General features: G+C 39.5%; 1 protein-coding gene across 1 annotated transcript in view; it reads left to right on the forward strand.

The window, feature by feature from the left end:
* HSD17B4 (hydroxysteroid 17-beta dehydrogenase 4) overlaps positions 1-27,244 on the forward strand; it is a 90,537-nt gene that overhangs the window by 45,610 nt on the left and 17,683 nt on the right. The window contains exons 14-22 of the mRNA XM_044263463.1: positions 199-250; positions 2,579-2,650; positions 5,357-5,460; positions 8,805-8,870; positions 16,808-16,877; positions 17,383-17,489; positions 18,567-18,653; positions 21,276-21,362; positions 23,374-23,512. Coding sequence (XP_044119398.1) covers positions 199-250; positions 2,579-2,650; positions 5,357-5,460; positions 8,805-8,870; positions 16,808-16,877; positions 17,383-17,489; positions 18,567-18,653; positions 21,276-21,362; positions 23,374-23,512 — 784 coding nt within the window. The remainder of the gene's footprint in view (positions 1-198; positions 251-2,578; positions 2,651-5,356; positions 5,461-8,804; positions 8,871-16,807; positions 16,878-17,382; positions 17,490-18,566; positions 18,654-21,275; positions 21,363-23,373; positions 23,513-27,244) is intronic.

Here is a 27,244-nt window from a genome sequence, read left to right on the forward strand (position 1 = left end):
GACAGTCTTTAGGTTGGGAGACTGATTAATTTTGCATCATATGCTTAAGAAGTAGAAGCGAAACCGAGACAGGTAATTTGGGGGAAGTAATGACGTGAATGTGTGGATGGTGAGATATCACTTGTGATTAGCAGTATTCACAGCAGAACCTGTGAGACAGGAAAGTCGGCTAATAAACTTGTGTTTACTCTGCCATAGGTTCTCCACGGGGAGCAATACTTGGAGTTATATAAACCACTTCCCAGAGCAGGTGAGTTCATGATATACTGATTTCTTAATCATACCCTCATTTTATTTCCTGACTAACCTTCCAAGCCATTGTGTGACGCGGGCACAGAATGACTTAAATAAATGGCTTAAATAAATCATATGGCAAGGTGCTGATGTGCCTGTCAGCCGTTAGAGTAGATTGATGCGAAGGAGTAGCTGTTTTGGTGACCTTAAACTTTGTCCTGTTATGGTCTTTATTAATAAATTACTTCAGAGTACTGACAGTTTATCTCCATGGATGTATGTGTTATTAGCAATGGAAAAAAGTCTTTTCTAAAAGTATGTGTATTTTAAACCTAGTACTTGTGTGTAATCCACTGTGATTCCTATGAATATAGTTTTTGATTCCTTTCTCAGGTGTTTATGTTGGTAGTGATTTTCATTAAGCAAACCACATTAAAAGATACAGCTGAATTTCTTGCAATTAACTTTTTCCTATTTTCTTTTACAGTAAATAAAATCACATCTGCCTTAGTAATGAATTTTCTTTTTCTCAGTAGTATCTGACTAGTTCAGTTAAGCTGCTTTTCTCATTCTCCCACTGTAATTTGACAGATTTGGTTTGTTTCACTGCTCTAATGTCAGCATGTTGTCTAAATACTGACCATATAAGATGGCAAAATTAAAAAAATGTTTATCATTTCCCATTATATAATGTAGAGGTCAGCACGTAGTGGGACTCCTTTAATGTTTCCCCAGATCTTTTTATTTTACTAAAAATGTTGTGAGATTCTTATTGCTTCAAGCTGGAAAGCTTTATTGCAGTGTATTACAGCCCACGTTTTCTGTGAGGCAGTGTCCAGTGTATGACAGCTGCCTTCATCAGGTATCCACTGGTCACCTGCTATGTGCAAGGCACAGTTTTCAGTTCTAGATGAATGCTCTAACCAGGCTACATCCTGAAACAGTCTGTTACTACATGGTATTCTTTTACTGTTATTTTATTTCATTTTGTTATTTTTTATTGTTTTTAGGAGGGGAGAAGGGCAGAGGGAAAGAGAGAATCTCAGGCAGGTTCCATGCTCAGCATGGAGCCTGATATGGGACTCAATCTCACGACCCTGAGATCATGGCTTGAGCCAAAATCAAGAGTCAGACACTTAACCAACTGAGCCATCTAGGCGCCCCTTCCTGTTATTTAAAATAAACTACGGATTCTGGATCCCAGCCAGGAAGGTTTTGTGTGCATGCGTGTGTCACATGTGTGCAGTGTGGTGGTGGCCCTGATGGCAGGGGCAGAGGCCAAAAGGGCCCCTCTCTGGTTCAGCCAGCCTAATGTGGGTTCGCTTGGGAACTTGGGTGATGAGGAAAGCAGAAATGTGTGAGATAGATTTCTGCCTTTAGGGATTTCTGCCTAAGGGATTTTAAGAGAGAGATGAAGGTATATACTGGAAAATGATTACAACGGGGGTGCCTGGCTCTGTTCGTTGAGCGTCCAGCTTTTGGTTTCGTCTCAGGTGTGATCTCAGGGTTCTGGGATCGAGCCCTGCATCAGGCTTCCAGCTCAACGGGGAGTCTCCTTGAGCTTCTCTTTCCTCTCCCTCTGCTCTTTGCTTTCTCATTTGCGTGCTCTCAAAAGTAAATAAATCTCTGAAGAAATGATTATGACTGAATAGAGATACAAATAGGAAAGTGTGAAAAACGTTTCTCTCAATTTCTCCTACCTTTCTAGTCTCAAGTGATGTTTCTCATGAATTATTTTTCTTTAGTAGCTTCTGTACATTTTCTTTAGGCAAGTGTTAAAGTTTACCTTAGTAAATTAGTAAATATGGATATTCAAAATCCGAGACATGAATGTTTTAGAACCTCTTTAAACTGTAGGAAACCATGGTATGACTGCTGTTCGTGGTCTTCCCTTCAAACCTGGCGGGCAATGAGACATAGGGCCACAAGCGTCAGGACACTGATGTCAGTGTCTCTGTGTCTCTCAGTGGCTCATTTGTTAGCCATGATGGTACTGTCAGAGGTTGAGTGACCCCCTCCTAGGGGTGAAAAAAAAACATTACATTGAGTATGAGAAACCTAATAGAATTTAATTTTCTACATAGTTTAGGATGTGCTGGTCTGTAGATTTTCTGGGTATTGAAAGTTTGATCTTTATTATGTTGCTACTTGTTGTTGCAAACGTAGTGACTTAGATATTCTGTTTCCTTTTAATATTGAATTACTCAGCATTAAATTGAAAATTATTTCAACTTCATAGTTTTGCTGAACTTACAGTGTAAATTATGTTATGTTCTCTCCTAGCTGAATGTAATAAGTTGATGATCTTCAAGAGTCTATTTATTTATTTTGCTTTTCATTTTAGGAAACTTAAAATGTGAAGGAGTCATTGCTGATGTCCTAGATAAAGGATCCGGGCTAGTAGTTCTTGTGGATGGTAACTCACTTCTGGTTCTTTTCATAATATTGTTAGATTGATAGGTCTCATATGAAATGTAGTGCCTCACCCTAGAAAGTGATGGGTAGTTTTGTGTTCATTTTCCAGTTTGTGAGAAAGCAAGATAAGCATTCTAAAAATTTATAAGGTCTTAGAAAAGAAGCGAAGGTGGGGAGAAAGAGTGGGTTGGGGTAGGGGTGGGAAGATGGGAGTTTCCAACAAAGCACAGAGCTGAGAGTTATGGGTTATATGTAGAGCATGGTGGGAATTCAGCTCTCTGGTGTATGAACTTGGCCAGAAGGAACACACTGACAGCCATCAGTTGATAATTAGCCTATACTGTAAATATTCTTGTCTTTGTTAGCTCTTTGGAACTTGGAACGCATTTGACCCCTGAGTCTTTTTCATAAATGGTAGTGAAAGATCCCCCCGGGGCTCCAAGCACCCCGGAATGGACCCCTTCTCAGGAGGAGACCCCCGGACCCAAAAACCAAGCCGAGTCCACTGGTCAGATGCAAACAGCACGAGGTTTATTGAGTAGTCACAGGTACCTGCGGGCGATCGAGTCTTAGGAGGACTCGCGCGCCAGCCCTTTGTTCAGGGCCTTTTTATGGGGTTTGGGGAAGCGAAAGCATACGTACAGAAGCAGAAGCATGGTTACAAAGTTTTCATTGGCTGGTTTGAATGTAAAGGCATACTTGGTGTTTGTAGATTGGCTAGTTCAAATGTAAAGGCATACTTGGCGCGCGGGAATACCCCTGATTGGTTCGCTCAGCATCCTTCATTTACATAGTGGGAAGTTACTTTCATTGGTCGTTAACAAAAGGGAAACAGACAGTATTGGCTAGATTTCAATCCTTCATTAGCATGTAGACTGACCATCGGCATTGGCCAGACTACAATCCTTTATTAGCATGTAGACTGACCATCGGCATTGGCCAGACTACAATCCCTTATTAGCATGTAGACTGACCATCGGCATTGGCCAGACTACAATCCCTTATTAGCATGTAGACAGACCTTTCAACATTCCTTGTAGTATCTTATCACTTTTTACAACATGGGAGGATTGTTTAAGGGAGTGGGAGAAGGGGGTGTTGGCTAAGCAAAGAGAAGGGGGAAAGAAGGGGAAAGGGAGGGAGAAAACCCTTTTCAGTAGTTAGGTTCCTAACATTGCACATTCAGGCCATTGAACTCAACTGGGACTTACACACTGGAGCCACATTTTCTTTGCAGTGGGGAGAAAAAAGGTTATGGTAGTTTAAATAAATGTTGAAATGCTAGTAATTAAACATCAGCTAAAGATATACATCACTTAAAATCAAATTATTCTAAAGTTTAAGAAGGTAAGAAATAGATCTTTATTGTGAAAAAATATAAAAATATTTTTTATATAAAATATAAATGAATTATAGTGGAAATTTAGTATTGTCTGATAGTTAGCATATAGGCTTCATCATTTTTGTTCTAACTGGATAATAGGTTTTACTGTGTATGCTGTTGAGGACCTTATCTTGTTTTTACTGAATCATATGCCAGGAACGTTTCTGATGCTCTTAAATATTTTGCTACATTGTTTGTGTTAGCTTGTCAAGTTTCATCGTATGTATGTTCTCTGTCTTACTCTTTCTCACTGTCCTCTTCCTCCTCCTTTTTCTGTTGTAGGTTTTTATGTTTTCTTGTCATTCCTGAAGCTGGCTATCATTTGGCTTTAATTCCCCTCGTTTTCTTTGACTCTTCTCCCCGTGCTACCCAATATGTAACACACCCCAAAACAGAAGTTCTGCTGTTGACCTTAGCTTTCATGTTGACTTTTTTCTCTTGACCTACTCCATTGATTTAACTACAGCTTGGTAATGGATAATAATGTATTAGAAGTTGTAGACAAAGTATATATGAAATGAGATATCCAGTTTCCTATGTAATGAAGAGAAAAATCTTATTTTAAATACAAATTGCCACGATTTTCCTTGTTTTTTTTTTTTTTTTTTTGTTATAATTAGATTTTTTCTTAGTCTGCCATTCAAAGTCATATTTCTAGTTTCCTAGAGCTGGAGACACAAGACTGTATTCAAATTCTCACTGGGAAATTGTCAGTGGAAAGAGGGACAGTTGTCCTACATTCATTCATTACTTATTCACTGACTTGCTCAGTCATGTCATATATTCATTAATTTACTAGTTAATTTCATATTTACTAGGTGCCTTTTCAGTCCCAGGTACTATTCTGATTACTGGGAATAGAATGGTGAGGAAAATGCCCATGATTCTGTCCTCCTGAAGCTTAGACTTAACTTCATTCTCACAATTTCTTTTATATTCCAGATTCTTGTTGAGTCCTTTGGCAGAATGTGCAAATGTTTGAGAGTGTGGATACCTGCATTTCATAGTGGGAATTTTGGAAGTGTTCTAGGTGGAGAGTGTTGATAAATGATAGGCAGTTGGGGAGGTTTAAGAATGGGTGAGAGAAATGGCTGTTTTATAATGAAGAGAGGATTTGTGAAGATGTCTTTGTTCTGCCTTCCAGAGACTGGTAGTGAATGAATTAAAATCATGCTTTGTAAGCCAAACTTGGGCATCTTAAATTACATGCCTTTAAGTAAGTGGATTTTGTTTTTGGAAATTTTAAAGGGATCGCTGATCATATATTGTTTAACTAGTCATGTCTTTTGAGAATAACTATTTTTTTTTTCATTTGCTTTTCAGTCTATTCTTACTTTGAGGAGGAGCTTGTGTGTTATAATCAGTTCTCTATTTTTGTTGTTGGCTCTGGAGGCATTGGTGGAAAACGGACATCAGACAAAGCTAAGGTAGGCTCTGGCCTTAAAAGCAAAATAAATGAATACATTTATTTGTATTTTACATTTACATATTCATTTACAATAAATGAATACATTTATTGTACTTTATGTACAAACCACATATTTTCATAGGTATAATTTCGTAGAGTGTATCCTCAGTAATTCACACTTCTTTGGATCAGAGTGTGTTCCTTGGATTGGAAATGCTGTTTATGTGTGTGTATTTTGAATGATAATATGTGTTATATATAGAAAAGTCTGGCTGATATAAGTATAATATACCTGAGGTAATTATGGGAATATTTTTACTTTCTTGTAAAAATTTTGTAGCACCCAGAAGCCTTTAGAAAACCCAATGCATCTACGTGATCTTTGTATAAAATAAAATCTATTCATTTAATGACTTAGGAACTTCTTTTGTGTAAGACAGTTCTAGTACTCTTTAGTTCTCAGATTCTATCTAAAAACATTTTTTTCTAAAAATGTTTTATAACTTGGATTTGACATTAATTTAACCTGGGCAACTCTCATGTGTTTGAGGTAATAAGATTATCCTATAATAAATATTCTGGAGTAAATGAAGTGTACTTAAAGCAATATGGAGAAACTGCTTTTGGAACAATGGTGTGAGGAGTTCCCTGGACCCTCTCCCCAGTGAAACCATTGTGACTGGTAAAAATTAAAACAAACAAACATTTGAAATGTCTGGGAATTGTCCACAGGATATATAGCAAATGAAGAAATGTTTGTTCAAGGAACTCTTTATCTTGATAAGAACAGTGAGAATCTATGGTGTTGGAGCCACATCTCTGGCTTTTCTCCCTCGTCCCCTGGCTCCCCACGTGATGCAGGCTCCCCTCCAGGTGTGTGTAGCCAAAACACATGATCCCTCTGGTCCAGTTCCCAGAATAGGGCGATGCCTTCTTCCCAGGAGGAGATTACTGGTTTTTCTTCCCCTCTCGCCACCCCTGGCTTATGTTGCTGAAGCTTCCTTTCAGGTCGAAGTAGTTCAGAGTTAGGTGATTCTCATCCTCTCCCCAGCTCCCATCTATAGCGTGGAAACTCTGCTCTACCTGTGGTAGGCTGAAAAGACTCAGGCCCCACTCCCTCCTGCCCCCAGCTTGCTCATAGGGTGAGGGTTTGATACTGGAAAAGGAAGGCTGGGAGACCACTAGCCACTGGCCCTGCCAACACCACTTCTTGTAAAGTGAGGCTGTCACTTGGCAGTAAGTAGGCCAATCTCCTTGCCCCTCCCCTGACTGCAGTGGAGGAGCAGTTTTGCCCGGAGGTATGGCAGGCTGTCATGGTAAGAGTTCGAAGAAAAGCTTCCCAAGGAAACTGATTCATCATGGAACAGAGTATTTGGAAATTCAAAAGTAAGGGTGCCCACAGAAAACTAGGTTATGTTTGTGGTAAACATGTATCAGGTGGAGTCTGGCAGCTCCATGAGAGCAGGAAGCTAACAACTAGCCCAACGGGAAGTTTACTAGAGAGAACCATGGAGAGACAGCTAAAGAGAGCCCTCATGGGCTCATAACAAACCTCACAGCTGGGCTTCAGAGGCTAGCCCTGTGAGGAGGCCTGACTTAAGAGCGGTTTATGCCCCGTGGCACTGTTGAAAATATTAGAGCAATCATCCGGCACTTAGTGGAGCTAACAGTTGGGTATGATCCTCAATGAGGGAGACAGTCACAGAGAGCCCCACTAACACTGCTCTCCTCCAGGGTGACTGCGTTCTTGCCCTAAGCTTCAGCTCTCAGGAGCACCAACAGAGGCTGCTCACGGTGGGGGGGCGGAGACCTAGCCAGAGCAGTCTAGTCAAGGCACTACACAGATAAACAAGTTAAAAGTAACTGCAAGCCTGCGGATGAGAAAGGAGGTCAGTGTCCGCAGTTGCCCTAACAAGTCGTCTAAAATGTCCAGTCATCAACAGAAAATTATAAGACATGCAAGAAATAGGAGCACATGATCCAGAGACAGGAAAATAAACCAGAACTAAACGGTCCATAGAAACTACCTTTGAGAGGTCTTCACAGACGATGACTTCTAAGCAGCTATTCCAGATGTGTTCAGAGAACTAAAGGAGAGCATGTTGAAGGAAATCATGTGCGATGCAGTGACTCTACCGAGAGAGAAAATCAAGAAAGGGAAATCAGGTAGTGGAAACAAAACAAGTCCCAGAACTGAAAGTACAGTGAAGGAAAGGAAGAATTTTCTAGAGTGCTCAACAGTAGATTTGAACTCTCAGAAGAAGGATGCAGAAAGTTTGAAGATCTCTCTCTCTCTTTGTCCATCTGCCTACCTACCTACCTACCTACATTAGTCTCAAGAATAAAAGAGAAGAAAGTTGAAGAAAAGAAAAAGAATGAAGAACTTCAGGGAAATGCAGGATACCTCCAGTACAGCAACGTGCGTGTAGTGGGAGTTAGAGTGAGAGAGCAGAGAGAGGAAAAAATCAGCAAAATGATGGAAGGAATACTTTGATGAAGAACGTTAATCCAAGGGCGTCTGAGTGGCTCAGTGGGTTAAAGCCTCTGCCTTCGGCTCAGGTCATGATCCCAGGGTCCTGGGATCGAGTCCCACATCGGGCTCTCTGCTCGGCAGGGAGCCTGCTTTCCTCACTCTCTCTCTGCCTACTTGTGATCTCTGTCTGTCAAATAAATAAATAAAATCTTAAAAAAAAAAAAAAAAGAACGTTAATCCACACATCCAAGGATCTCAGCTGACTGAGAAACCCGAACCCTTGGTAAAGTACATTTAAAGATGAAATCAATATAGGCGTGAGTCATTTGTCTAATTCTTATAGTTATTATCACTTTTTGCCCTGGGAAAACAGTCTTCACCTCTTTCTCCCTTCTGACCTAGAGAATGGATCTGGTTGTATAATTCCTTTCATTAAACAGGGTCATTTTAGGGAAATCACTACACAGATGAGGCTAGCAGTTAGGAAATTTTTTTTTTTTAAAGATTTTATTTATTTGACAGACAGAGATCACAAGTAGGCAGAAAGGCAGGCAGAGAGAGAGGAAGGGAAGCAAGCTCCCTGCTGAGCAGAGAGCCCGATGTGGGTCTCGATCCCAGAACCCTGGGATCATAGCCTGAGCTGAAAGCAGATGCTTTAACCCACTGAGCCACCCAGGCACCCCTAGCAGTTAGGAAATTTTAAATATTATTTCCTGAGCAGGAAATATTTTTAAAAGCTTTTTTATCTAACTTGCCAATTTTATTACTCTGAAGCAGGGTTGTTCATCAAATATACCCATTTGAGAAAAGAGAGTAACTCTTACTTTGTTAGTATTTAAGAGTAACTCTTACTTTGTTAGTATTTAACATGTGATGTGTTTTGATTTCAGGTAGCTGTAGCCGTGCCTAATAGACCTCCCGATGCCGTGCTCAGAGACACCACCTCTCTTAATCAGGTAAGATTGTATTTTCCCTGTTTGCTTTGTTGGCCAGGGCTTAAAGAGACTGCCTAGCCCAGAAGTGAAGAGTTTCATTAAGGCCTTGGCAAGCAGGATAAAAAGAACTGAAAGGCAAATTTTCATCACATTTTTCTCTTTCCAGAAAGAAAATCGAGCTGCATTGCTTGAAAACATCATTTTAAGCCAGTTTTAGTGGATAGGCAAAAATACAGCATTTTAGGAAGGGTGGTTGGCTTCATCTCTTTTGTTTGGCATAAATAATTTGTTTCCCAATGGAGGAGATAAAATCAGTAGACAGAGTCTGTGAGCATGTGAGGACTGATTTAAGAAACAAAAGGTAACTGTAAAGATGAGAAAGCCCACTTTGTTTGTGTGAGTCCCCAAAGAGTCTTCCTGGCAGTGGCCAGAAGACAAAGCTTGCAGGTACAGAACAGAATACATCACACTCTGACGGTCGTCTGTGAGGGAGCATCAGTAAGGATGGCAAATTATTCATAAGTTTATGTGGTGTTTGATGCTAATTTTGATACGCTTGATACGAGAACTTCTGCAGGATTTATGTTTGCAGGCAAATAGAAATCTAATTTCATGAGCCAGAAAGAATTAAGATTGGTATTTTTTTCTGCACTGTGGAATCAGGTGACAGAAAGAAGGACACTTTTTTTTTTCCTGAGATTAGTTTTTGCCTTTCAGTATTTTTCCCGTTCCCTGTTTCTTATCAGTTGCTTAGGAATGCACCCATATTTATGTTTAATTAAAGCCTCATAGTGAAATTAATTTTATTAAGGCACTAAAAGGACAGAAAAGGCTTGGTGGTTTCATGGTTCAGAAAACCCAGCAGTGCTTCTTTATTATTCTTTGGTTACTGAAATTATAAAAGGAATCTGCTTTAGATAAGAAAAGCAGAATAGTTTCCAGGGCTTGAATTTCTACACACGATAAGTTGAGAGGTTTTTTTTTTTTTTTTTAGCCTCTTTCAGAGAAGTAGAACTTTTCATTAGCGTTCAGCAGAGTTGACTTGCTGTGTGATGAAGGACAGTCTTTAAGTTAACAAATATTTTTTGTATAAATAATGGGCACCCATTCATTATTTGACAGCATTTTTGTCTCCTGTGGTCATTTGAGAATACGATGAAAGCCACATTGTTTCTTGAAAAATCATTTTTCATAAAACTTTGCATAAACTTAAAGGGATTTAGGGCTGTTTTAAACTGAATTGGTGCCATTGGAGCCAGATCAAGTGCAAGAAATGGGATCGGTGGTCAAGGAGATGAAAGGACACTTGGATACTCAGGATGTAAATGTCGGAATAACTAGGGCACCCGTTGCAAGCAATGAATGATTGAACATGGGCTTTGAATTGGTGTGTAAGTATTAGACATTCCGAGAAGGGATACTCATTAGGAAATGATGTTCAGAAGGTTCTGGTAGGAAAGCTGGCACTTAGCTGGGCTACTGTGGTGTAGCTCTTCTCTCTCACCAGAGAGGTGTAGGGCTTGCAGTTTGCTGGGCCGAGGATAAGTAACGAGAGCTAACTATGAGAGAGGAGGAGAGTGTGAGGCTGTACGAGGGGTGAGAATGGGAGTGACCACATGAGACCGTAGTGGGAGGTGGTTGTGGTTGGGCAGGTCGGGAAGGAGAAGTGGAAATAAGGAAGAGATTATGTCATTATAGCTTCAAATCTGTGCTGGGTGTGTACATTAAATCAGTAAGTTTTTGGTCACTAAGGAAACTGGCAACCGTATCTTTAGCTCTTCCCATATCACTTCTGGAACAGTCTATTGTGTCTTTAGGATCATTTCTTCATCTTTAAACTGGTATGACATTACCAGGTGACCTTTGTAGCTTTTCATAATCATTAAGTAGAAAATGCATCCTTAGTAATCTAGAAATATGAAGAATAAATAGATATTAGATGTCAGGCTTTACAGCCAGGGAGAATGAAAACAAATACCTGTTTTCCCCAGATACATATTTTATATCACTATTCTAACATTACCCACTAGCATTATTACATAAAGTTAGTCTTGGGTATATTGGTTATACGGTGCATTAAATTATTTTTTATTAAATTACCAGGTGTATTATAAGTAGCACCTTTTTTTTTTTTTTTTTTTTTTTAACGATCCTGTGTGTTGCCTGGGTATTCCTTCTTCCTTCACTCATGTAGCTGTTCTATGGTGGCCGGGCCAGGAGGTTGAAGGTCTTACATAAGTTTAGGTCTTCATGCTGACTTCTGCCTGGAGTGCCTCTAAACCCCACAAGGGCTCTTGCTTCATGTGATGGCTCATCTTCCAGGGCCTTTCTCTATGGCCCTCAAGGGAACCAACCTCTCTTCAGATTTCTGGCACTCTCTTCTGTGTAGCTTTCCCCTCTCCCTTGCAGTCACATTCCAGCTGCACAGTCTCCCAGAGCTCTGATCTTTTTCTCTTTAACTTGTTGAGATTGTTTTGCTCTGCTTGGCTCTCCTTCTTTGCCCTGAAGTCTGGAAAGTGTTGTCCAGCAAAGAGCTGTGATCTCTTGTTTGTGTCTCTTCTATCAAGACACAAGACAGTCTATCAAGACATCGCTCTGCAACGTCGAAGAACAATGTGTCTCTCCCCCATGTAAAATTTGTCTTTTTCCTAGTTTTTTTTTTTTTTTTTTAAAGATTTTACTTATTTATTTGTCAGAATGAGAGAGAGAGTGAGAGCGAGCGCAGGCAGAGGGAGAAGCAGGCTCCCTGCCAAGCAAGGAGCCGATGTGGGACTCAATCCCAGGACGCTGGGATCATGACCTGAGCCGAAGGCAGTCGCTTAACCAACTGAGCCACCCAGGCATCCCCCTTTTTCCTAGTTTTTGACAGTAGAAGGGATATTTTGTCATGGCCACAAGTGGAAGTCATAAACTTTCTTTTTGGTACACACCTTTTTATATACCCTTTGTGCCTCATTTTCTTGCTTATTACTCTGTGGTTTTCCAGTTTTTATTGTTGTCTTTTTTTGTTTTCTGCCTGTTTCCTGTATTACAGTTAAAGAGCCTCTTTTATTTTATTGTTTTTCTTCTCCCTTATTCCCATTTTTTGAGCTGCATTAATTTTACCTTTTCAGAACATTTAACATGTATATATTCTTCTTCTGTTGTTGTCCCCATCTTTGTTTTAGTCTTAGATTTGCAAATGAGTATATCATTCCTTTTGCTAAGTGTTGCCCTGTCACCTCCATGTGGATAAAGCTCCTGCTATAGAATGTTCCCCAAGAAGGGCTCACGTGTATTGTGTTCCTTTGGCTCCTGTGTATTTAAAACTGTTTTTCTATACCTTAGATTCTTGAAGAACAACTTGGTTGGATATGAGGTCTTAAGGATATGAAGTCTTGAGTTTCTCAGAAATGGTGTTCCATTGTTACTTTGCTCTCATATGTGGCTTTTGACAATTTTGATGCCAGGTTAATTATCTTTCTCTAAGTTACTTCGTCTTTATCCTTGAAGCCCTTAGGATATTTTTCTTTTCTTTTTCTTTTTCTTTTTCTTTTTTTTTTTTTTGAGAGAGCAAGTGAGTGTGCAGGCAATGAGGGAGGGTGGAGGAAGAGGGAATCCCAAGCAGGCTTCATGCTCAGTGCATACTCCGACGTAGCGCTCCATCTCATGATCCCGAGATCATGACCTAAAATCAAGAATTAGATGCTCAACTGTTGGAACTACCCAGGTGCTGCTATTTTTCTTTATCTTTAAAGCCTAATAGTTTAACTGTGCTGTGTCTCATTGTTGCCTATTCCTGGTCAATTTCCCCATGCCACTGGTAGGTCTTTTGAATAGGTATATTTACATCTTCTTTTCTTTTCAGCAAGTTTTCTAGGATCATAATTTTAAATAGTAGTTCTCATTCATTATATTGTTTTTCTTCTTTAATTACTTTAATTTTATGTGTGTTGGATCTTATTCTGTCTTCTTTTAGCCACTTGTCTCTGCCTTTTTTACTTCTCTCTTGGTCTCATTTCTATTCTCTTGTTTCTTTCCCTCCCTTTCTCTTATGCCCCTTATTAAATTTTGATTTGAATATGTTTTCCTCAAAGCATCTTATAATTTTTTTAAATATTGTATTTACTTGAGGCAGGGGCAGGGGCAGAGTCAGAGGGGGAGAGAGAGAATCTCAAGCAGACTCCCCACTGAGGGTGGAGGCCCATGCGGGCTCCCTGACATCATGACCTGAGCCAAAATCAAAAAGTCAGATTTTTAACTGACTGAGCCACCCAGGAGCCTGTATACATCTTATAATTTAGTCTTCATTACTGTTAGAATTCCCCCCTTCCCTTTCTTTCCTGAGTTTAATTCTCTCTTATTTCATTCCTTCATGTTTTTTGTCTATTTGATATTCTTGGTTTTTGAGTTTTAGATTCATGGTGTTTGTTTCATATCCCCAAATGCTTGAATGTTGTGTTAGAGTTTTATTCTGTTTAGTAGTTCTTTTGTTTGAGGATATTTCATTTATTGTAATGTTTTGGTTCTTACTTCCTCTTTTAGTCATATAGTAGCTTCCTACAGATGGAGGCTGCTTCCCTCTTTGCAATTTATGGTAAGACTGGTAGTTTGTGATAGTTTATGAGATGATCTCGTTAAGGAATTCAGGATCTCCTGCTTCTGTCAATGTGGCAGAGTGTGTTTTCTTTGAGAGATGGCTTTTTGGAATGGGACAGTGTCAGGAGCTGTTTTACTGATAAAATTTTTCTAGTTCTCTTTATCTTAAATTTTCTATCTTGCTGCTTTTCCCCTACATTATCCAGTCTTGAAAGGGGACTTCTTTGTTTTATCCTCTTCTCCCCCAGAAATGTTGCCTTTCTGGACTGCCATTTGGAGGCCGATGCACTTCTAATTCTTTTCTTTGTAGTCAGTGCTCTCATCTTTCAGGATTCTCCTCAGTACCTTTTTTTTTTCCTCAAGGGGGACTTTCTAGAAGTGATTTTTCTTTATTTTCCCTTCCTCTCTTCCATACTGCTTCTGTGCTCCCCTGGTTTCCCCCACTGCTCTCTCTAGTAGCCTTGAGAGGATGCTCAGAGGGTAGCTCTGCTGGAAATTGGTGCTTATTTTTCTGCTTACAGCAATTTGAAGTTCACAGTGTTCTCTGTCTTCAGTTACACTGTCTGTAGTCTTGGGATCTGTGCAGTTTTATTTGTTCTTCGTGGTGATCTGTATGGTCTTTTGGAGTGTGTGTGGATTTGACAAGTACACATTTCTGAGCCTTTTGATTTAGCATTTAGTTTAGCTTCATGATACAATTTTTAAAAATAAAATTAAGAATGAATTTACTGGTATGTTGAGGATCCTCCCACTGACATATAATATATAAGTAAGGCTGTTTATAGCTGTTTCTCTTAGTTGCGTGTGTATGTGTGTGTTTGTGAGTTTTAGTGATTTTTGTATCTAGACAGAGATGAAACATAAAACAAGATTTCAGCTTTCCTTCTGTAAGTTGAAATATGAGTGTCCAAAAATTCAGAAAGTAAGCCTTGACAGTGTTCCTTATTATTTGGAAAATGGTTATTTGGCATTTATGATTGAATTTAGTAAAACATCCAGTCCCTTGACTTTAGTCATGTCTCATGATGGCTCTGTTCTATCTTTGCTTTCTCTGCCATCTATAGAAAGTAGTACTGTCACTGAAATAATATGAAAATTTTCATATTCCTTTAATAGGATTTCTTTAGGAGAATTACTTGTTATTTGTTTATAGGAAGGATATCTGTGGGGTAAGAATACTGGTACTAATCTTAAAACTTGGTTGTCATATCCTTGTACACAAACACTGCCGTAGGTGACTGATGTCAGCCTCCTGTGACCATCTCAGGTAATCTCAAGGAGAAATAAAGGAGAAATAAAAAGGAGGAACCAGAAAACCAGTTAAACTGAGACATGCAAGCACTATTTTTACACAGTCAGATATATAGAAACATCATGTATAGAAAGATACAGTTATCTTTCTCGTATCTGCTTAGAAATCAGAAAACCTTAATTTTTACATTTGTAACAAATTATACCATGTGACATGCAAGTGTTCAGAGAAATGCTGGCAAGCACTTATTCCTTCTCCTTTTGTATATATGATCCCCTGTAGCTGACAAGCTTTGGGACAGTTCTTCAGAGCAATCTGAAAGACTACTTCTTTCAGAAAGGGTAGAGTCCTCGGTAAGACAACGAATAAAGCATTTATTCACCTACTTTGATTCTGGCTTTCTTTCAGCCCACATACTGTTGTTAATGCCTTTTAAAATAATAATAGCTCACATTTGTTGAGATATAAATATTTATCAATGATAATGCTTTGTAAGAGGTGTATTGCCTCTCAGTTTTTTAAATGAGGAAATTGAGGCTCAGGGTGTTTAAGGAAATGTGCCCATTAATGGCAGAGCTGGATCTGAACCCAGGTCTGTGCTGTGTCAAAGCCCGTGGTCCATCATGTTTGACAGCTTGCTCTTCAGGCTCTGAAATGAATCTTTGTTTTCATTTCTATGCAACACAGTCCTGCGTATTTGTGTAATGTTTTGTTGTTTGCCAAATGCTTTTTAAAAATGATCACTTAATCTGCTAACATATTACACAGAATCTTGCAACTATACTATATGATATCTTACACTACGATAATTGTTGATTTGTATTTAGTTAGTTTTAGAAGGTCATATAAAGGGAACAATGTTGAGTCATTGAGAAAATGAATCATTTATAGAACTATTACATGGAGTGATGGAGAAGAGAAAGAACTTATTAAAACTGTACAAAACATATTTAAAAAGAAATGGCATTTTCCTGTACATTATGGAAAATGTTTTCTAGAAATGAAATGTATTAAAAAAGAATAATCAATAATTAAAAATAATAAGAATCTGGTAATTAAGAAAGTCATATATGCTGGCATGATGAGTCTTTGTGTAGCGTTTCAGTAGACTTGAAAAACCTGAGGTAGCAACCGATGGGAAAGGGCAGGCATACTGAGGCAGATCCCATAGAGATACTTGGAATACTTACTGTTGGCTGTTTGGCGAGTCTCTCCCCATCAGTACTGTAAAGTACTCTCTGGCTTGAACAATAAAGTTAAATGCTGGGAGCTATGGCACCTTTTTTCCCTATTGTTTTCTGTATCTTTCTGCTCATCCTGCCTCATCAAAGTGAAGAAGTGACAGGAAAATCTGGACTAAGCAGAAATTTCATCTCCCTGGCAACCTTTCCATCTGTTTTCTTAAAGGCTGAGCTCATGCTTGGGATTTGGGGTACCAGGACGGTGAAAGTTGGCGGTCATCTTTTTTTTTTTTTGAAGATTTTATCTATTTATTTGACAGAAAGAGATCACAAGTAGGCAGAGAAGCAGGCAGAGAGAGAGAGAGAGAGATTGAGATCGACAGAGGAGGAAGCAGGCTCCCTGCCTAGCAGAGAGCCTGATGTGGGGCTCGATCCCAGGACCCTGGGATCACAACCTGAGCCTAAGGAAGAGGCTTTAACCCACTGAGCCACCCAGGCGTCCCTCAGCAGTCGTCTTTGATATTTATGTGTGTAGTATTGGTTTACAGGCTTCAGTTCAAAGTACCCCATTAAGAAAGTTGGCCTAAATTTTGCTTGGTTAGAAGAGGCTGTAAATACGTCCCTTATCTTTTTTGTGTTTTAATGAGAGTAGATTGACAGAGTCGTTTCCGTGACTTGCTCCTGACCCAGATGTAGTTCATTGCTCCCCTTCCCATTATCTGGCAGGTTCCCTCCTCCCCAGCTGGTTTCAGTGGCAGTTGTTTCAAAATGTATTTGATTTATAGCTCCTCTTTCTGTGTTAGAAATGTTATTTTTTTAATTCAGAGCTTCAATTAGAATATGTTTCTTATATAATAACCGACCATATATCCTGTTTTTCTTTCAATGTGTTCTTAGAAACTAGTTACTGAGAATAGCTTGTTACTTTTATAATTTCTTCTCCACAGGCTGCTTTGTACCGCCTCAGCGGCGACTGGAATCCCTTACACATTGATCCTAACTTCGCTGCTTTCGCAGGTGAGTTGCTCATGGTACATACCCATGAAAACCACTAGCTCCATCATCTGAGATACATTGCTACTTAGGAGAGCTAGTTTGAGTAATATTTTAAAAATAGGCCTCTCCTAACACATTTATGCCCAACATCGGGAAGGGCAGGATGTAGTGTTCAGAGGAGGGTATGCTTGGAGTTCATAATTCGGATAGTGGAGGATGGAAGTGAGCGCAGGGTTTCAGTGGGATCATGTGGGTGCGTGTCTGAGTTACCCTGACAGGCAAGGACGTTGGAGGAGAGAGCAAGGGACTGAGAGGTGAGGAAGGATCGTCTGGTACTGAAACCAGTGTGCTGGAGTTCAGGGTTACAGCCCCAGCTAAACAGAACAGTTCTTTTTGTTCCCACCTCTCCAACATGCGGTCTTTTCTTGTATAATTCATGTGAGTGCTGTTTGAAATCCTGAATTAACTATCCTTGGCTTTTTAACAGGAAATGTGCCTCTGTCTAACCGAATTCTCTTTTATTTAGGTTTTGACAAGCCCATATTACATGGATTATGTACATTTGGATTTTCTGCCAGGCATGTTTTAAAGCAGTTTGCAGATAATGATGTGTCAAGATTCAAGGCAATTAAGGTATATCTGTATTATTGTGTAATTTTTTTATTATTATTGTGTAATTTGAACTTGAGTTCATTCTTTATTTTTAGAAAAGAAAAGGAGTTTTAGTGACTTTATTTAATATAGGTAGTGTACTGAAACTATATACGTTTCTTTTATTTCACTGACTTGGCAGTCAGCACGTGTTCCTATTGTAGCTGCAACTATCTCTCACGCTTGCACTGTGAGGGATACCATATGCAATTGTAATCTCAGCAGCATACACATGTCAGCCTATATGCATTAATAGAAACTTGAGATTTATCTTAAAAAGTTTTTTTTCACTGTTGTGTAATTTGCCCTAACTTAATGAAGAATGTTAAGTGACTGTGTTAGAACTCTCATAAGCGTACACCTATGTCAGCTTGATGGCTGCTTACTGATTTGCACATTTTCATCCTTTATAAATTACCAAAACCCCCCTAGCTCTGCACACAGTACCTTTGCAGAGGTGTACATCAAAAGGCAGACACTGAAAACAAAGTTTAAGATGGTGTCAGGGAGCTCCAGAAGCTTTTATCGATTTGTGCTCCATGCAGCAGTGAAAATGCATTTTCTGATATGCTGCCTGTAAGAACACTGGTTATTTTCATGCTTTTCACTTTGTTTTAACTACCTGTATGATTATGCAGTCCAATGTTCACAGAACAAATACAGTGGTATAGAAAGTGAGGAGATAGAAGTGTTCATTTGTCCTGCACGCCCCCCAGATCTCACTCCCCAGGCTCACGGAGTACCACTGTGGACCCCATCTTTACCTTGTTCTGGGGGTACCTGTATCACTCTCCCCATGATGATGCTTCTGTTTCTTTGTTAAGATTAAAGACTATTTATGGACTCTTTATTTTGGAAGATAAACTAGCTTAATACAAACTGTATCCATTGTCTAATTTTAATTATACTTCTATTTGTGTTCCTTTATGAACTGAAATGTATTTAGACCTCTCTTTTCTTCCTTCTATGTTCTCTAACGTCCATCTGAATTTCTTTCCCCACAAACAGGAAGGTTTCATTCTGAAACTCGTGTAACCCCCGAACTCATTTCTTTTTAAGGTTCGTTTCGCAAAACCAGTGTATCCAGGACAGACTCTACAAACTGAGATGTGGAAGGAGGGAAACAGAATCCATTTCCAAACCAAGGTATGTGTCATGCCGTTAGAGGTTTCTTGTTTTGTTACTAGTTTCCCCACCCCCTGGAACCTCGATCTGTGCTCTAGCATTCTTTCCCCGAGTGCTGTGGGTATGATGGAAAACCTAGAAGGTTTTTTTTTAATCAGTGGTAACTTTTAATTGAAAATAAGATGCCTATGTACCTTCTTTTCTATTTTGTTTTACTTTCTTACTACGTTGGTGCCTGTAGGTAGGAGTGGCACAGCTATTTGGAAAACCCAACCAATGCTGTCTTTTTGGCTCAACCAGTCAATCAAACTGTTGTCAAAATATAATTTTCAGAATATTAAAGGCATGACTCTCACACGGATGTTAGAATGAAAATACGACAGAACTCTGTTTAATTGCTTAATGAGGGAACTGGCAAGATGATAAAGCTGATTCACAAGAGAATTAGAGCAACAGTATTTGCCTGGTCCAATAGGAGCTGCTCTCAAATAATCTTGCTGAGTTAGAGGCATAACTAATTAATGTCCTACAGAAAAAGTAAAACCATACTCTTAATGGTTAGGTTTTCTACTGGACAGAAATCACGTGCATCTCGATCACAACAAAATTCAGAAATTAACACCTTTTGTCACAGAGGTTGGGCCTAATTAAGGGCAGGTGACAAGACAAAAAATAAGTATGCCTCCCTATAAAGAGCTAGGTGGTGTTTGGGTGAGGCTATTAGTGGTGTTCCAGTAAAATACTAAAAGGACAGGCAATCACCCCTTTTTTGGTAAGCTTTTTAAAGATAATTGTTGTTAACATGGTTGACCAGACTGGTACTTTTTTGGCCCATCATTCTGTACTTGTTAAAAAATCAGATGATGTGTGTTGAGCAGTATAGGCACCGCCATGAATAATAATAGTAGCTATTAAATACTCTGAGTAGGCTATACCATTATTTCTAATATGCCCAAGAACTCTCCATTCACTAAAAGAAAATCTAAATACCTGCTCATGATCACACAGAAAGTGGTCAAACTGGGAGACACACCCAGGTCTTCCTGGCTCAAAGCCCCAGTCTCAGAACCCTTGCTCTTCTTACTGTATCGCTGTTTCTTTTGTCAAGAAATAACTTTGCAGAGCTCAGCTCTCTGTGGCTGCCTTACTCCTTATGATTTCCTGTGGCTTGCAGTGCCCATTCCTGCTGAATTTGTGTATACCCTTCATTTCCCGGGGCCTCCTGTCTTCTCGGCTTCTTTTCAAGCTCTCCCTTGCCCTCAGAGGCAGCCTCTTATGGCTCACTCCCCTTTTCCTGCCCCCACAGATTCACAAATGGCCTTTCTCTGAAATCCTCTTGTGGTTAATGTTTGTGCCACCTCTTCTGGAGCCTTCCTATTTTCTAATTATTTTGAGTAAGTTTTATTTTTTGAGTAAGGTAATGAAATCTGTAAGTGGTAAGGTCCATGACCACATTACAGGTTTTTATTTTCCTCAGTTGCAGTAATGAACAGCATAGAAATAATCTCCATGGATACAGACTAAAGGGCTGAGAAAGAATTTAATATCTAAATAGAATTCCTTCTTGCCATTTCGATAAATTCTAAGCATATCTTCCTATTTTTTCTCTGTATTCACCTTTCCCTCCCAGTGATCAGAGGTATTCTTTCCTATTTTCTATAGGAATCCTTCTTTCCTTCCTTCCCTCCTTCCTTCATGTTGTATTTTAAGAAACATTTTAAACTAATGTTCCAAAATGACATGGTTGGCTTGGTTACAGGAAAGGAATTTACTAAAGTGTATTTTGTTCATAAATTGGCTCTTTCCATGCTTTGCACTGTATATAATTAGAGATAAAATGGACAAATTTGTTTGAAAGATCTTTCTTCTGAAGTACGATGGCAAGTGGTCAAGGGAGAATGATCTCAGTTGTTAAAAATCCGTTTTTATAAATGCTTCCTTAATTTTTAGACCCAGTCCTGCCCATTGATAGCAACACCATAATTTCATGAAAGAGTAGCCATTGGAATAATTTTAGATGAAGGATTAGGGATTCGAATTTGAGTTCCTTTCATGAGTGTTTTGATGAAAGTCTATTTAAGCATTTAGTTTATGCTGTGTTCCCTTCCTACTTGAAATAAGAGCTAGAGTTATTGCTTAAAAAGGATTACTGTGGTCCGTTCCAGCGGATTTTATTCTCTCTGAATAGAACAAATGCACTTCGAGCATCACTGTGTCATGTGGGTACTCTGCCATGCATTGTACTACTTATTAGAATTCAACACTCCTCGCCCTAGCTCCCCATGAGACACACTTAGGTTTAAAAAGTAATTTCCCCAAATACCAATGCCAAAGATTTGCCCCAGGCCATTTAAATTAGAATTTGGGAGATGGGACCTGGTCATAGGTATTTTTTAAAAGGGTGCCAGTGGATTCGACAATTAGGGTTAATAACAGTTGTATTAAAACAGCAAGCCTTCGTGTTTGTTCATCTTGACATTTAATTTATAAACATGATTTAATTTGGATTCTTATTTTCTTATGATGATGATGAAAAATTGCTGTTTTCTTTTAAATGACTGTATACTGTTTTGCAACGATACTGTGTTCTCGTTGGAATCATCAGAGTGAATTGGTTTTTTTCCCTCTTACATCTCTTTTAAGGTCCAAGAAACTGGAGACATCGTCATTTCAAATGCGTATGTGGATCTTTTGCCAAAATCTGATACTTTAGCGAAGACACCCTCTGAGGTGGGTTGTAGAAACTGGTAGCCAAGTCATTTCCTGATTGATGAGTTTCAGTTAAGATTACTTTTATTTTTATTTTATTTTATTTATTTTTAAGGATTTTATTTATTTGACAGAGAGAGACAGCAAGAGAGGGAATGTAAGCAGGGGGAGTGGTAGAGGGAGAAGCAGGCTTCCCGCTGAGCAGGGAGCCGGCTGCAGGGCTCCATCCCAGGACCCTGGGAGCATGGCCTGAGCCAAAGGCACATGCTTAACAACTGAGTCATTCCGGTCTCTAAGATTACTTTTATTTTTTTATTTTTTATATTTTTCCAATTTATTTATTTTCAGAAAAACAGTATTCATTATTTTTTCACCACACCCAGTGCTCCATGCAAGCCGTGCCCTCTATAATACCCACCACCTGGTACCCCAACCTCCCACCCCCCCACCACTTCAAACCCCTCAGACTGTTACTTTTAGAATGTTTAGGCTGCTTTTGACAAGTAAGAGCTTTGAAAGATTTTTAATTCTTTTTTTTTTTTTTTTTTAAGATTTTATTTATTTATTTGACAGAGAGAGATCACAGTAGGCAGAGAGGCAGGCAGAGAGAGAGAGGAGGAAGCAGGCTCCCCGCCGAGCAGAGAGCCCGATGCGGGACTCGATCCCAGGACCCTGAGATCCTGACCTGAGCCGAAGGCAGCGGCTTAACCCACTGAGCCACCCAGGCGCCCCGAAAGATTTTTAATTCTTGAAGGACATTGATCTAAAACTGCTTCAAGTAAAAGGAATATTTGACAGTTTAGGAATTTACCTTTTTTTTTTAAAAAATTTATTTATTTATTTATTTATTTGACAGAGATCACAAGTAGGCAGAGAGGCAGGCAGAGAGAGAGGAGGAAGCAGGCTCCCTGCTGAGCAGAGAGCCCAATGTGGGGCTTGATCCCAGGACCCTGGGATCATGACCTGAGCTGAAGGCAGAGGCTTTAACCCACTGAGCCACCCAGGTGCCCCTCTTTAACTTTTTTTAAGGAAGATTCTGAGGTGCCTCTCAAGAGAATATTATTGATTTTTCTAGTTTTAGAGTAACTGAAACAGTCGTTTAATGAGAAATCTTTTTTTTTTTAATTTTTAAAGATTTTATTTATTTGTCAGAGAGAGAAAGAGTGTGCACAAGCAGGGTTAGGGGCAGAGGAAGAAGCAAACTCCCCACTGAGCAGGGGTCCCAAAGTAGGACTCTATCCCAGGACCCTGGGATCATGATCTGAGCTGAAGGCAGATGCTTGACTGACTGAGCCACGCAGGCGTCCCGGTTGTTTAATGAGGAATCTTAAACTAACAATATTCTGGAGGAAAATAGAGGAAAAAGTTAAATATCCCTTACCTTTGCTTGATTTAAAGATTTGTGTAAATCTGTGTATGCAAATATAAAAGCAATAGCTTGTATTATTGATTAAAACATTTCTGTTATTCTTTCTTAACAGAGGCTTTTAATATAAATGTTTATATTCTTGATCTTCAGAATAGTAACCTTGTAATATTGAGGTTCTCAGACACATGATCTTTAATTTTCTGTTGTAAGCTACATCATCACTTAAAGCCTGAATATTAAGATCCCTTTTAAGAAGAATCTAAGATCAAAAACTTAAGTGTTAGAGCTACAAGGAGTTGCAGGCTGCACTTAATCCATTTTACAAAGAAAGAAATGAGATCACAGAGGTTGATTGATTTGTTTAGTATCTTCCTTCTCAAGTTAGTTAGGACACAGGTTGTCTAGCTCCTAGGGTACTTTTAAAATATTATTTCTGAATGCTGATGAAAGTAAAATCCTCTCCCTAAGACTGAGGTCGTGGATGACATCAATAAACGTAAGGGAAGAGTGAAAGGAGCCTGGTGTGAAAAAAAATGAGTTTGCCTTATTTTAATGCAGATTTTTAAAAAAATCACTTTATTTCACATACACATTTTGTAATCATTTTTTCCTCTTGAGTCATTTTTACAAAACTTTTCAAGTTAAATTTTTTCTTTTTGCTAGGGCGAGGAGCTCCAGAGTACTCTGGTCTTTGAGGAGATAGGTCGCCGCCTTAAGGATATCGGGCATGAGGTGGCGAAGAAGGTCAATGCCGTATTCGAGTGGCATATCACTAAAGGTGGACACACGGCAGCCAAGTGGAGTAAGTCCTGTCCCTGACTTTACACTGTTCTGAGGTTGCTCTTAGGAAACAGAGAGAGGGTATCCTTCTTATCAAAGCCTGTCTCTTTGAAGGTGGGTCAACCCTGCCTTCATGTGAAATACCAGGTTTCAGGGCACTCAGAAGATGGTCTATTTCAGGGATGTAAAAGAATCCACTAAAATGAGAATACCTCTTTTAAAGATTTTATTGTAATACCTGAAATTTGTACTTAGAAACGTTCATGGTAGCTCTGTGCATCTTTAATTTTTAAACGTCCCTTTCACAGAAAGCAAATTCATCAGGTCAGACGACATAGTTTTAAGTCATTGTACTTTGACGCTCTCAAAATTGTTTTCTTTATCCCAAAATATTAATAATTTTGATTATCACCTTAATTACCAGATTGCTATTTAAGACTGCCTTTTCAAGTGCCTTGGAAATCCATGTATTTTACTCCCTACTACAATTAATGATCACTATAAATGCTCACTTAGAGCAGCAAATTAAAATATATCTTTCAATCGACTGAAACTTTTTGAAATAGTCTTCAGTTTGTTATATATTCCTAGAAAAACATTTTGAGGTTTTGTTAAACTGATTCTGGATCAATGTTAACCACCTTCTTTCTAATTGACAATTGTGGTTTCTGTTAAGCACTGTGTGTTGATGACTTGAAATTGGATAGTTAAAAGTATGAAGAAGAAAATAATGATCTAATTCCACTACCCACTACTCACATCCTGATGTTTGTTCTTCTGGAGACACTATGCTTCTAGGAAGTTAACTCAAAAAATGGTGGGGGTGGTAAGGCAGAAACATTAATAGGTATTTAATCCCCCAATCTCAAAGCATCTAATTTTTTTTTCTCAGGAATTTCATAGACTAGCGCTGTGTGCAAGTGTTATCATGTGCCTTTCTTTCTTCTTCTTTTTTTCTTTCTCTCTTTCTATCTTTCCACGATGGAAGTCAACTTTTTCCCTAGGAATGAACGTAGAAGTTGAGGGACAAATATAAAGCACAGGCTTTTTGAAGCTATTGGTTGAGGAGAGGAATGACATCTCTAAGAGTGAGAAGGTGCTGGAACCATGTGTCTATCACAGGTGGCGACCAGAGCCCTGTAGGGATTGACACAGCGTTCGTGTGATTCCCTCATGGCAAAGAGAGTGATCTCCAGTTTAGTGTTGGTAGCTAACTCAGATTTTCCCCCTTATCTCGGTGACACTTTCCTTGGAGGCAGAGTTAGAAAGTGTGTTTCCCTTTACAAGTGACCTTCAGTTAACTTAGAAGGGTTTTTCTTCACATTTCCACTGGAGAAATGGGAACATCAATATCCTGTTAATAACTACTTATTACTGACATGTCTGGTGGCTTTGGTTTGGCTTACATCTCTTCTGTACCACCTTGGTTATTGGAGCTCATGGTCACGTGGGATCTGAAAGCTTTCTCTGAAAGGGTTCTCTGTTCCCTTTGGTCGTCTGCCTGTCAGTTACTTGGTTCTCACTGGTGTTATAACTGTTTTCAGTTTGGGCTGTTGTTTTCTCCCAGGCTTTGTGTCACTGATGGTAGCAGTAGCAGCTGTCCAGGCTTCTGGGCTTATGGCATCTTAGAGAACAACTCCGTGTTGGCATCTTTTCATCTTGTTGCTTAATGACATGAAATTAATGATTGAGTGCTTTGATTTAGGGAATAGATAGCATTTTTTTTTCATGAACAGTTTTAAAAATATTTTGTTCAACACTTCAGTACCAAATATTTTGCATTTTATGGATTTATTTGTTTATTTGAGAGAGAGAGAGCACATGTGTGCAAGCCGGGGAAGGGGGAAGAGAGAGAAATCCTCAAGCAGATTTCCTGCCAGGTGAGGAGCCAGAAGTGGGGCTTGATCCCAGAACCCTGAGATCATGACCTGAGCTGAAATCAAGAGTCGGGTGTTCAACCGACTGAGCCACCCAGGAGCCCCTAAATATTTTGTATTTTAAATTGCTCTTAGTTGTCTCAGCCTGGTTCATGTCTTGCCGGGCCAGAACTGGTTGCAGAGACTAGGCTGAAGCTCCTCAGCTCACTTTGGCTGGGCTTGGGTGTCCCTGAAGTTGCACAGGTGACTGTGCAAATCTCAGAACCAAGGACTTTTGGCTTAGTGGTCTAGGAGATGCGTTTTAACCACAGATCTTGGACTGTGCCCGTTTTCCCTTCTGTCCTCCACCATGCCATCCACACACCACCACCGCCAAATCTCTGGAGCAGCATGTGGTTTGAGGGCGGGGAGAGTAAGGAGAGTCTTTTTGTGGCAGGGATGGGCAGAGGGTGACAGAGAGTTCCAAGCAGACTCCCTGCTGAGCATGGAGCCCCACATGGGGCTAGGTCCAGTGATCCTGAGATCATGACCTGAGCCAAAGCCAAGAGTTCTGTGCTTAACCGACTGCACCATCTAGGTGCCCCAAAGAGTGTCTTTTACAACCAAATTAGTGTTGGTCTAGGGAGAATTAGGTGAGTTGTGGTGTCTGTGCTGGGTCAGGGTTAGTTTGGGCTGTGGAAGAGGAGTCCTAGCTGTGCCTTAGAGGTTTGGCCCCCCTGAGGCCTGTCGTGCCTGGTTACGCAGGAGCAGGAGGGTGAAGGCCAGTGTGGCCTCTGCCTCATTGGGCAGAGATGACTGGAGACAGGCTGGAGAGCCTGTCCTTTCCTTTCTCTCAGGCTATGAGCACATAGCAGAGAGGTGCAGGCCCTGGGTGTGCCTAAGAAGAAGCCAGAAGCAGGGTCTTGGTGAGGAACTTAGGGGGAGGGAGCCATATCTTGGAATGGTCACTGCACCTTCTTATTCTACCTCTGGAGACAATGTTTTGTTTACCAAGTATAAAACATTATGGTCCACACATAGTGCTTCTTTACATAGATAGAAATTAAGATAGAAGCATATTTTCCTTATTTCATTGTTAAAATTATATTATTATATGATGTGTAATATATAATTACTACATAATAATATATAAAATAATATTATTATAACATGTAACAATATAATAATATCAAGGACAAATGATCTTGTTATGTCTTTTTTTTTATTACTCTAAGATGTAATTGAAAGCCTTGCTGTGTTTGAACACCTTTTTCAAAGATGCTATGTCCTCAGGTATTTTACCCTTTTGAATAAAGGTTATCTTGGGTGCCTGGGTGTCTCAGCTGGTTAACCATCTGCTTTCTGCTGGGTCATGATCTCAGGGTCCTGGGATCCAGTCCGGTGTTGGGCTGCTTGCTCAACTTCTCCCTCTGCCTCTCCCCCTGCTTGTGCTCTCTCTCTGTTGAATTAATAGATAAGGTTATCCTTTGGCTTTTTACTTTACTAGGGATTTTTTGATTAGGTTGCAAAGGTGCAGATGGACATCAGCTAGAGAAATGAATCCCCGAATTTCCTTTGAACAGTTTGTTGCTTGTCACGGTTATCTTACTGTGTTATGATCATTTATAATAATATGTCTCCTCCCATTTGACCTTGGGTTTCAGCCTGAGAAAGAGCTGCAGATTAATTTTTTTATTGCTATCTTCTGGTATAGTCTACAACACAGTAACCTCTTTCCATGTATTTTGTATAAGTGCTAAAAGCCATGTAGAATGTGTAGCCTTAGATGGAAAGCTTTTTTTTTTTTTTTTTTTTTTTTTTTTAAGAAAAAGGGCTGAAATTAGTGCCTTTCCCTCTCTTAAAACAATAATGTGTTGTGTGGAAATTGTCTATTTAAT

The sequence above is a fragment of the Neovison vison genome, chromosome 1 (genome assembly GCF_020171115.1).
Source record: "Neovison vison isolate M4711 chromosome 1, ASM_NN_V1, whole genome shotgun sequence".
Taxonomy (NCBI): domain Eukaryota; kingdom Metazoa; phylum Chordata; class Mammalia; order Carnivora; family Mustelidae; genus Neogale; species Neogale vison.